The sequence below is a fragment of the Stigmatopora nigra genome, chromosome 13 (assembly GCF_051989575.1).
Source record: "Stigmatopora nigra isolate UIUO_SnigA chromosome 13, RoL_Snig_1.1, whole genome shotgun sequence".
In the NCBI taxonomy this organism is placed as follows: domain Eukaryota; kingdom Metazoa; phylum Chordata; class Actinopteri; order Syngnathiformes; family Syngnathidae; genus Stigmatopora; species Stigmatopora nigra.
In genome coordinates, this window is record NC_135520.1 from 2,241,779 (window position 1) to 2,254,640 (window position 12,862).

Genomic DNA, 12,862 nt, shown 5'->3' on the forward strand with positions numbered 1-12,862 from the left:
TTTCTAGAGGTGTACACCACTGGAGGGCAGTGCTTCTTCTCACTTTTCACAGAGCGTTCTTTGTTGTTGACGCTTTCAAAGCTTCACAAGGACAAAGTCAGGTCACTGCCGTTCTGAAGTTAAGCAAACAACACCAGTTATTGTCGTTATTTGCACTATTTTTGTTTTTTTTAAGGTTTAAAAGGTCAAAATGTTATGCCTTCCTGTATTTACTTGGTCAGTGTGTATAATAATTTGGAGCATTTTGGTTGGTGGTCCGCGTTCATGCCAATTAGATCTCAGGTGGGCTGTTTTTTTGGCTCAAAAAGTTCACTTATTTGGGGTCAATTTGTTTTATGAGCATTAATAGCCAGGTAATGTGGATTGGATATTTGCTGTTGTCAATGGGATGTCATTTTATGTCACTTCTGTGTCACTTTAGGGCAATTTTTTGGTCAATTTTGGATAATTTATTTTGGTTTTTAGAGGAATTTCCAGACCGGTTCATGTCCATCCGTTGATTTTTGATGATTTTAGAGCATTTCCAGTTTCCAGAAAATATCAACTTTTGATGTGAATGAGCTAAAAAAAAAAATGCATTTTTGCGGTCCGGATCGGAAGCCCTAGTGGACCACTTCTGGCCCGCAAGCCTTACTTTTGACAAACGTAATTTATTATTTGATTGACTTAAGCATAGAATAGCTCGGATACTTTTTTCCCTGTGGCCTTGCCCAAATAAAAATACAAAATATTAGACTTATTTTTGTTTATTTGGATTTGATGGTGCTTATTTAATACATAGTGTTAATATGAGGTGTACGTAGTTCCGCGGTGTGAAAGATTTGAACTGGCCAAAAGGTAAAATAACAACACGCAAAAGCCACACAGCATGAAGCTTCCTCTGGCGGCCATTTTTTTTCCTGCAACCCCCTTTTCCTTTCCTTGGGCAATCTGTAGGTGGTTTGTCCAGGATGGAATGCTACTGGGTTTCACATAAAATAGTTTGGCATCAACACCTTTACTTGGGCCTCAAAGCCAATACGTCTAATATCCTCAGGTTTAAAAATAAGGATAGAATTGTTTACCTCACGGGTTGTTCTGACTAATGAGAGATTTATTAGGTTGAAATTAAAGTACTTGGAAAGGTTGACTTGAGATATAATACTTTTAGATTTGTTTTTTTTTAATAAATGAATTAAAAGAACTGGATTAAAATCCCTGAATATTCAGTTTTTTATAGATCTAAAACAATGTTTATTTTAGCTTTTTTTCAATATATTTTTAGATTTTACTAAATGATTTTTGAACTAAAAACAGAAAAAATGGATTAAAAAATTACAATTAGTGATTTAAAAGGGGAAAAATCAGGAAATTTAATATACATCTATACTCTTCATTTTAATTTGATCCTAAAACAGAAAGTCGGCATTCATAATTTACTTTTCCGGGCCACACAAAATGATCCGGCGGACCAGATTTGGCCCCCAAGCCGCCACTTTGACACATGTCCTCTATATAATAGCAGATTTTTATTCGCTTCAAAAATTGATTGCATCAATTTAAACTCTATATTATAGAAACATGGCTTTTCTCCCTAAAGTTATGATTTTTAGGGCGCAAAAATGACGCCCCTGCAGGACCTCCGTCTTTATTGGCGTTGGGCAGATGTTCAACTTTTTCTTCGAGGCTCCTCCCACTCCGTGGCTTTTATGGGCCTGTTTACTAGCATAAGCTTCCAGAGATCTTTATCCAGCCTGCCTTTGATTTGCCAGAACTCTCATCCCACATCCCATATGCAGCAGAAGCAGCAATAGCAGCAACAGAAGGCAGCAGAGACACTAGCCTTTCAAGATTCACAAATAGAAATCTGGCAGTCATTTCGCCGTCATTTTTTTTCTAACCCCCCTCTTCCATATTGCCCTCCTCCTGTAAACCCCTTCATTTTACTCCTTTATACTTCTTACTCAGCTCAACATCCTCCGATATAATTACCCGAGCGTTTTGCAGATGTTCCTCTCCACGTGGCCAAAAATAACGTTACCACCGAGTCATAATGTTGCAAAATTCAATATTTATCAAACAATAAGTATATGGTTAAAAAGAAAAAAACAATATGCTGTATATAGCGCTGGAATGTTTTAATTGTTGTATGTAAATGTGATGATAGCAGCTGTAACTTTGGGCTATTGTTAACAGGGACCGTTGCGGTTGGTCTTGTGGCTCGGAAACCATACCCGGCTTAAGACGCCTCACAAAAGGAAAAATATGAGGCCAGAAGACTAAACTACCTCTGTCACATGACCAAGGTCAACAAGAAGTGGGCCGTGACACCGTTTCTGTAAGTTTGACCTTCCAATTATCACTCTATGACCTTTAAAAAAACACAAAAATATATGATGAGTGCAGTGTTTTAAACTAAGTGAACAGGTAAGTTTTGTATAGTACTTATACGGTATTATATGTATACTGAGCATAGTTTTGTGTAGTACTTATATGGTATTATATGTATACTGAGTATAGTTTTCTGAGTATAGTTTTGTATTGTACTAATACAGTATTATATGTATACTGAGTATAGTTTTGCATAGTACTTATATGGTATTATATTTATACTGAGTATAGTTTTGTATAGTACTTATACAGTATTATATGTATACTGAGAATAGTTTTGTATAGTACTTATACAGTATTATATGTATACTGAGAATAGTTTTGTATAGTACTCATACAGTATTATATGTATACTGAGTATAGTTTTGTATAGTACTTGTACAGTATTAAATGTATACTGAGTATAGTTTTGTATAGTACTTGTACAGTATTATATATACTGAGTATAGTACTTATATAGTATTATATCTGTACAGAGTATAGTACTTACACGGTATTATATGTGTACTGAGTATAGTATTGAAGTACTTATACAGTATTATATGTAGAGCAACTGCAAGACAGTGATTTCTTTTATTACTAAATGGCATAATTTCAGTATTCAATTATGATTAGTATCTTATTTTTCATCATCAGACTTTTTTGCGCCACTTTTTAAAGCAGCTAGTGATGAGAATTGTGGTCCCATTGACGTTGAATACGTCTTAATTAAGTCCTGACTTCATCTAAATTGAAAAAAAAGTTCACATGTCAATACATCATTGCTATTGTCATGCAAAGAAGTGCGATTTGGGGTGAGGAAGCGAGGGTTAGCAAGTCTGTCTAACGGTTTCCGAGAGACAGCTTTTTTTTTCTTTCTTTAAAAGCGAAACACAGAACCCCTCGGTTGCAAAACCCCCCCATTGCGGTTTCCTTCCTCACCTACTCGGCCCCTCAACACTAATGTAGACCGCCTCCCTTCTAGTGTTGCTTTCTGACTCTCCTTCCCGGCATACACTCTTGATTTCAATATCATAATTTTCCGTGTGTGTCGTTTAAAAACAATGATTTTTTATTCGAAACTAACCTACTCGGTAGGAGGAGTTATACTTTTTTTTCAAGTGAATGGAACGATGAGAGTCTTCCAATGAAGTCGAGATAAACTTTTTGTGGTTAGAGTATTTGAACACGCTATGTTTTTCGTTTTATCACTTTAAATTACTTCTAAATTAATTAACAAAAAAAATGCAGGATTATAAAATTCATTCAGTATTTTGTAAGTTGTACTAGCCAAAAAATTCTCAACAAAGAGGTTAAAAATATATATACAATTCGTACTGGAGTATAAGTCGCATTTTTGGTGGGCAATTTGTGTATATGTACATGTATGGTATGTATTTAAATTATATGTATATGTATAAAATCCAGACTCATGCACAAGCATATCATCATTTTTTCATTTAAAAAAACCTCCTTCAATACAAAAAATTTGATACTTTTGCATCTGCATTCAGTTCCCATACTTATATATAATTTTAGGATTAAACGATAGACGTTTAAGGCCGCAATTTCTGCAAAAAAAGAATGCCATATCATTTTCAACAAAGAATTCAGATTTAATTCCACGAAACCGACAATAAATGCACAGAAATCCACTACAGGAACAAATGCAACCATGAAACTGAGCACAAGTGTCAAGAAAATTGGGACAAATGGAAGCCTTTAAATAGTCCAGGCATTTCCACGTCTAGATAAAAGTGCAATTTCCATCTCCCGCACAAAAAGACTGCCTACTGTCGTGATCAAAACATTACATAAGACTTTTGTGGCGGTAGTTTAGGAAGTCTGGCTGGGGTCCAGTGGCTTTTCTGGGGGGGCGCTGGCTTCTCTCTGTACATTATCCAGGATATTAAAGGAAATGCAGGCTGCCGCAGACTCCACTACTGTGGTTTGCCATCAACCCCAGTAAATGTGTGTGTTCCAATGGCGCGCACTCTGCCCGCTCTTGACATTAGTAGAGTGGATGCGTTTGTGTATATGTGTGGGTGGGTGGGTGGGTGTGTATGTTAGTGCTGTGGGGAGTGAGGCGGGGGCAATTCGGTGGATACCGATTTCCGTTTTTGTGTGCCCTGTCGGGAGATGGTTGCTGGAATGATAATCAGAAGTTGTTAGAGTCTTGTAGTGGTGGTGGGAAAAGTAAGGTTGGGGGGCTAGGTAGTGGGATGGTAGGTAGGGCCATTCGGTCGGCTGGGTTGTAGTTTGTAGATGGTTGTTACTGTACTTGCAGAAGCAAATATGTAGTTTTTTTTTCAATATGTGAGTTTTAGAATTAGTATTTTGGGAGTTGTGGGATTGAGTGTGTGGGAGATTGTGCATTTGAAAATTTGCTATATGTAGTTAGAGTTGTTTTTTGGTCATCAGTGGTTAAAATGATAAAAGCAATGGCAGCCAAGGAGTTTGTAAGGAAGTTTGGAGATTGTCCTAAAATCAAAAGGATGTAGCTGAAGATGTCCAAAAAGTCCAAAAGGACCCTAAAATGTCAATAAAGAAACACAAACTGAACTCATCAGTAAACTTTTTTTAGTGTAAAATAAACTAATTCGGCCCTCATGAGCTCTAACTAAAATCAAACTACAAAGGGTGCAAAGTCATACCTGTCAATATATTTGTTTTTAAAATTATTTTAAAGTGTGTACGGCGTAGAACAACTTTTGAATGGAAAAAAAGTACTTTTTGGTTAAAACCAATTTCATCTTCCCCATTTCGGCTCTAATTTGTATCGTCTCAGTCACTGGTGGTAACAAAAACATCCTTGTCGATTGCTAATTTTGTCAATTTTGCCTTTTTACTATGTAAATAATATAGCGCATCAGCAAGCAATGTACCCAGACAGTCAAGCTGTCAGCATCATTCAGCGACATCTAATTGCAATCATTAATAAGGGTAGCGATTGGCCAAAGTTGCCAGATATGCAAAGTAGAGGCGATATCAAGCCTAGATACACCCTAGTGGAGGTCCACAGTAACCCACGAAAGGAAAATATCCTTCCCCTTGGAGTTGTAGGAAAAAAAAACTCCTACTTCATCATTTTTCTTTCAATAAATACCACCCAGTATGTGTGTGAGGAAGTGACTGTATATACTAGTATGTGGATTTAATAGCTGAATATGCATGGAAGTGTGTGTAGGGTTTTGGCGTAATGTAGTTAAGCTGTGAAATAGCCCAAAGTCTTTGGCCAGCTTCCATACAGTTTTCCCCTCCCACACCCCGCACTCAGCAGAACATTTATCAGCATGGAACGGGGGTAAGCGTGGATGTCGTAAGCCTCTTTGGAGCCACAAACAAATTAAGCAAGGCTCTCCATCAAATGAATTCCCCACTTGACTTTGGTGGTTGCGAAAGGTGACGGTGGCTCCACAATCGTTTATTTAGGTCGGTAAGATTAAGTACACACACACACATGTGTAAAGCTAAAACCGAGAACAGAAAACAAATGGGCAGAACTCTTGGGAATTGTCAAACATCGTCAGGCTGTTTATCTATCATACAAAATTACTTTTGTAAGTGTTTTTAGCCCGATTTGTAAAAGTAGGGTGTTGCAAAAATGTTTTAATTTTTCTTAACTACTAATACAAGGTAGGTGGCCTGGCAGATTAGTGTTTAGTGTGTACGTCTCACAGTTCTGGGGTTCTGGGTTCAAATCCACTTTGTGTGGACTTTGCTAAACTTTGTCAAACCTATGGTGCGTGGGCCAGAACGGGGTCGCTAGGGGGTTTGATCCGCCGCCCCAGGATCTGGCACTCAGAATTACACGAGTGCCCTAAAACCATAATTTTGTGAATATGTGATCTAGTATGTGTGCTTTACTCCATTTCCTATTTTTTTTCTTCTCTAAACATGTGAGAATACCTATTACTATATTTTCACGACTATAAGGCGCACTTAAAAGTCTTAAATTTTCTCCAAAATGGACAGAGCGCTTTATAATCCAATGCGCCTTATAGTCGTGAAAATACAGTAATTGAAAAGTGACCTGAATAGAAAAAAATTAAAAGCACTATGAAATATTTAGCATGCAGCAACGTACTAGAATTGAAAATGATACTTAAAATGATGTTAAGGTCATGCATGACAGCCAAACTATCAAAAAACGTGCAAAACTGCAAAGTACAGTACTCCGAATTAGAGCGTATTGCCTCTTAGACATCCAAATATTCTGGATACAGGTACTCTTCTTGCATCTCAGTGGAATGTTAAGTAAATCCTTTCTACATTTAATAATGCTTATTCTGTTCAAACATAGCAAGGAATCCAATTGGTCTTCACCTCTGAATCCATTGGCAGACCATCCCAGAACACTTGGCCTAACACTTGATTCCATGCCAACTCTGCAAGATAGTAATCCACAATACACAGCCTGCCCTAACAATGACTTCTACCCTGAACCTGGACCACCTTATTGGATCGGTGTCTTGTCTCATTGTCTGTGGTCTTGAGCCAATGTAGCCGAGATTGAGATGCATTTGACAAGAGGGCAGCTGGTTCTTCTTTTACCCTAATCACTCCCAGAAACTCCAGCAAAGTTTGATTTGTTTTTTTACAGCCTGGCTCTTATTTTGAAGATCAGCAACATGAATATCCCTTTCTCCCCCCGCCTCCCTGGTGATCAAATTTGCACCATATGCCTTTGAAGGGAATTGAATGGACCGGTCGGTGGGTTAGCTTGTCTTAAATCCTGCTACCCACATGCTTTAAACTGGTCCAAAACCTGCTCCTAAATCCTAGTGCTGTATTATGTTCCCCAAATTGCCCCCGACTAGAGATAATGAAGGCCTACGATTTGTTTTTTTTCAAGGGGTGGGCTCGCATTTACAGAGACAGGGACTCGAAGGAGGACGTGCTCAGTAGACCGTTACTACCAAATCAAGTTTCGGGAGTCGAAACAGGGTAGATAGAGGCATCAAAGGAATGACATAATCACCTCTAGTTTGATGTCTGTCCTTCTATACGTTACAATCTTCTCACAGATGAATCCAATAGGGTGGAAAGTGAAGGGTTTAAAGAGTTTTATTTCACCTTGAATTACAGAGAGAGCCGTGTAGCGTAATCCATATTGAAAAACTTCTGGGAAGAGTTTTGGGGGAGACGGATGGGGGGGGATTGGAGAGGAAGGAGGAAAGACGGGACTGATTGCTAAAATTGATGCTATGTTACTACTCTTATATCTTTGTCCGAAAGGCAAGCCAATCAATTTTCTTATCTATGGCCTCATCATGCCAACTGGGTAAATTAGCTCCCGGCGATTGACGGTGACGCATCGTTTGTGTAATCAGGGAATCGGGAATTGACGTATGAGAGAGACAGAAGAAATATGTCATGGGAAAATTGGGATAAAATAGTTAAGGGGAGAAATGAGTGGTGACAGGAACTGATGAGAAACATGATAAAAATTTGTTTGTCCAATAAGAAGTGAGTAAAGTTGAAGGTAAACAAAGATGGCCTGGAAAAGTATAATTAAAAAAAGAACCAAATAATATCAACGAAGAAGAGAGAAAAAATTGAAAAATCGCCTTTTGGGAAGGGAATTTTTAAATTTCATTAGACAAAAACAACAAAAATACGTTGAAGTAACGATATTAAAATAGACAAAGACTAATAGGAATCTGTTAACCTTTTCCTAATAACTGTAGCCTGAAAAAATTACATTACAGGTGCTCAGAGAGAAAAAAATAATTTCATGTAAAAGTATTTATTGCTAGTCCAGGCAAACAACGAATAAAGCGCGACTTATATTCCAGAGAATATAATTCCAAAGTCCTGGATAGGAATGCAAAAATGTCCTCCTCATCACTGACAAACAAAAATCTGGTTCTGCTGTCGCAGACATTTCCTTGCAGCTGCTGGAATTTAAGTACTGCAAAATACTAACTTATCTATTTTTTTTGCGGAAAACATATCTTGGCTGTATCCCTTGATGAGGTATTAAGAAAAGATTTACTGCAATAACCCTACAATTACTTTAATGACTGGGCTGAGTAGCAAAATGCCGCTAAAAAATGATTATTAGTAACGAAAAGTTGTATAATGTTATGCTAACTCACTTAGATTAGAGACAAATTTGTAGTTTGTGTGTTAAAATATGCATGTTTTTCATCTTAAATGGTCAAATTCTTGCATTAAAAAACGCAGAGTGCCTGAATGTCCTTTTGTAAATGGACTAAAGTAGTTATTTTTTTAAAGTTTGGATGTTCTGGAAGAGATAAGTTTGTGTTTTTGCTTGCAAAACAGAAAGCATCTCTGACAAGCGACGGCACGCCTATCACCAGTCCGTCATTATTGATTTATTAATGCTAGAGAATGCTGCTGCGCTAATTGAATTGAGATCCAGGAAGTCAGTTAATGTAGCTGACAGCGATACAGGAATTTAATCTCCCCAGTGCACAAAATTATGACTCTTCCCTATATGTGTGCTGTCAGTGGGATAAAGATTGAATCAATCTTTTTTTTTTGCAGTTACAGAGACTATCTAGCAGCCTCGTTTGCTTTCAAATGAGTAATAATGGTGCTTAAATTTCCTTAAAATGATGAATTAACTAATTTCACCTCCATTGGGAGACAGCCAATAGGAGGAGAGCAAGGTTTTGGGAGATAGTCAATGTGAGAGCAATTCTATTAGGCCAATTTCAAAATAAAATAGAGGATACAGGGAGTAGTTTTATGTTTTGGGGGGATATTTTGACTTTTTAAGGAAGATTTTCCATTTTATAACTTGAATTTTCCCATTGTGGCTTTTCCTAACCTGAATATTTTATATCTAGACACATTAGTAAGTAGAAGTACCACTATATTTAAAAAGCAATGAAGCCACATCCCAATTTATTTAAGTACACAAGTACATTTCAAGTTCATTTCAGCCTCCAACCCCTGATATATTCCATCCCTCCCCCTCGAGCGCTATCACCCGCTTAAGACCACCGCCATTAAAACAACAACCGTCCCAAAACATCAGAACCAGATCTCCCGACGTAAAGGCACTTATTCTCTCCTAATGCATACTGAATGTTTGCACAGCTGCCGTATGGCCGCCATTTAAAAGCCCGACGGAGACGCACGGCCATCTCCGACACTCTAACTGGGACGCCAACTCTCACCAAGAGCAAAAGCACACATTCACTGGGTCCCAGTGCCAAACCACTATAGCGTACTCGCCCAGTACACCAAGGTGTGTGGCCTTCCTCACTAGTATTGAATAACTACGAACCTCCAATTTTTTTTGTGCAAATAAAACCAAAGCAATGCTATTCCTAAAGTGCACGCATCATAAAAACACAGGCCGCAAAGTCAATTAAAAGTAAATACATCACGCAAATTTACGGATTAGACTTCAGAGCAGTTGAATAGAGGAGCGAGGAAAAGAAAAACATTTTTTTTGTTCGTTTTTCTGTTTCTTTTCCCAGTGTTGAATGGATGATGAACTATATACAGTACTTATTTTAGCCCCCTTTAATCATGAGGCTTTTTATCGAACCTTCTGCCAAGACCTTCCACTCAGTTACTGGTCATGCCTGCCAAGAGAAATGAATGAAAATGTGGAGAAACTAAATATTGTGAAACCATGGCTTAGAAGTCAAAACTCATCTTTCTCTTCCTTTTTTTTTTTTGAAAAATCGTAGCCATAAAAGAAACACCTTACCAAAAACCGCATACTATTATATTAATTGTGTGTGTAAGAAACTCATTGGATGGATCAATCTCTTTTGTTGTTATGAGAAGAATTTAAGGGGATAAAATCCACTTCAGCAGATTATACACACTAAAATGTCTGGATCAGTTCTTTCAAAGAACCGAAAAACCGTAAAAATAAGTGAACCTGGACAAAGCCTTGATAAAACAATTTTCACATCCAGATAAATAAGAAGTACTTATGGTTAGATTAGGTTAGAACTTTATTTCATATTCATATTGGGGACTTTTCTTGGTTGTAGCAAGACAGACGCAAGACACAGAAGACATTGTAGACCTAGTTAAAAATATATATACTAAAATGTAATTAAAAAAAGACAGAAAAACAGCAAAAACGCGAAACGAGCAACAACAGACGAAGCTACCGATAACAGCTGCCACTTGAGCGGCGCCATCTTGATTGCAGTATCAAAAACCGATACAGACTCAAGAAAAGACATTGTAGAGTTAGATAAAACTAGAACCACAATCTGAAAGTCTTCCGCAAGACCAACGAAAAACTGATCTTTCAGACCTTGTGTCCAGGTACTTTGATGCATTAGACACGGCAGGCTTTACCACCACTAGAGAAGTACTTAATAATTGGAGGAGGAGGTTGGGGGAGGCGACTAGGGGTGCATTCTACCCACAACACTCTGCCCCGTTCCCCCTTTTGAAAACCACAGCAGTCCAAAATGGTACTCGGAAATAATAACAGAGGAAACTGCTGGCCGGGAAAGATTTGCAAACTCAAAAGGTGGAAAAAAAAAATGGAGGCACGCCCATCGAAGACTTGGTGGTCGGCGCCGACGGAGGTATTAAAGATATTAATTGCTTTTGACGTGATTTTGTTGAGGTGGGAGGGGAGGGTTTTGCGGTTTGTAATATCAACTTGAAGACTCCTGACTGGGCAGAATGAGTTGAGGTTCGTATTGTAGGAGAAATGAATAACTGGGGTCTTGTTTATTGGAGGTTTGAAGTATTTTTCATTGGCTAAAATTGTGTATGTCTTGTAAGAACTTTAGTATGGGATTTTTTAGTATGTTTTTTTTTGTAAAATTGATCTGGTTTTATTCATTTCGGCTCTAATCTGGATCGTTTCGGTCACTAGTAGCTAATATTGTCATGCTATGGACATGATATGGACTTTTTTTTTACTATATAAATATTTTTTTACTATATAAATATTTTTTACTATATAAATATAGCGTGTCAGCAAGCAATGTACCCAGACAGTCAAGCTACACAATCTTGAATTTAGTCCACCGACTAATTGGGCACCCAGTTCACTTTGTAGAAAATTTTAGACTTTTAAGTGCGCCCTATGTGTGTGTGCCATGTCATGTTGCATTTGTAGATTCTTTTAAAATCTCTTAATAAGGGGAATTGCAATCATTAATATGGGGAGGTTGACAGGTATGTAAAAATTCAATTTTTTTTTAATTTTCATTTTTTTATAGGCCACTCTTATAAATCCATGAAGTGGTAATACGTAATTTAAGGCGCAGCTTGTATACAAGATGGCAAACAAAAGCCCTGACGCAACTCTCTCTCTCACACACACACATATGGAGTAGTGATTCACCCAAAAGATCAGACCTATACTTATGGTTTACTCCCATCATGACACTACGCCATAAGTGGGAGGGAAGGATGAATCCAAGGCATATGGTTGGCCGTGATGCGTTACTACCATCAGCATCTCTTTGGATCAAGGAGAAGCCTCCGGTAATCCTGGCTTCTCTCCAGTAGCCTATGAGAATGTTATATACCGTATTTTCACGAATATAAGGCGCACTTAAAAATGTTACATTTTCTCCAAAATAGACAATGCGTCTTATAATCCAGTGCGCCTTATATATGGCAAACAAATTAAAATGTGTCATTCGTTGATTAGGGATAGTAAATATAGAATAGTAACCAATGAATGGGAAATGTGGCAAAGGGGTAAAAAATGGGGGTGGGGGGTGTACTTGAGTTTTTAAGTGACAGAGAAGAAGGAAACAAGAAAGTTGATTGGACCAAGTGAAAAGTGGGGAGAATGTAAAAAGCTGTGGAGGGATCAGTAAGCGCTTACATGGACATTTATCTTTGAGTGCATGTAAATTTTGAGGAAGATCTGTTAATCTTCAAGAAAGCCACCCGCAGGAAAGCAGGGGGGTGGAAAAGTGGATTTATTTGAGGGAGGGGTCAGGGGGTTCTGGGTACAGCAACTAGAGACATGAGGGTGTTTGAGGTCTACTCAAATAAAACAAGTTAGATGTAGAAGGTAAAAGTTCTGTGAAAATATGACAGTAATCCCTCAAATATCGCGGTTCATGTACACCAGACATGGCGATAATCAAAATATCGCGAAGTAGGGTCACTCCTAAAATAAATAAAATAAATACATAAATATAAAAAATATAATAATATAACATAAATAAATATTTTAAAAAATATATTTTTTTTAGCAGAAAAAAAATCGCAAAATCGTGTACTATTCGCCATAAATGCAGTCACCACAATCGAGGGATTACTGTACTACTACTGATCAAATACATGACTAGTACGAGTACTAAAAAATAATCTCCCATTAAATTCGAATTCAATTACAATAGCCGACTTCAATAAATTTAAAGTATAGGACTCTAGAAAATGCTGACTGACAATTTTCTATCCCGCATATCATTATTCAAGTTAACAGTTCTTGCATTCTGCTCTCCCTTGGCAATCTCACCTCTTCTCAAAGGATTTTCTTATCAGTCTGTACACACTTCCCCTGTCAACCCTCCCTTCTTAACAGACTACT

At 37.6% G+C, this 12,862-nt stretch overlaps 1 protein-coding gene across 2 annotated transcripts in view; it reads left to right on the forward strand.

The window, feature by feature from the left end:
- Nucleotides 1–2,223: 2,223 nt before the first annotated feature.
- Nucleotides 2,224–12,862, forward strand: part of runx3 (RUNX family transcription factor 3) — an 82,118-nt gene continuing 71,479 nt past the window's right edge. Inside the window, exon 1 of one of the 2 annotated variants that reach the window (XM_077731433.1) lies at nt 2,224–2,317. In XM_077731433.1, the coding sequence (XP_077587559.1) occupies nt 2,277–2,317 (41 nt within the window). In that variant the 5' untranslated portion in view covers nt 2,224–2,276. The remainder of the gene's footprint in view (nt 2,318–12,862) is intronic. The other variant, XM_077731432.1, reaches the window with a different exon arrangement.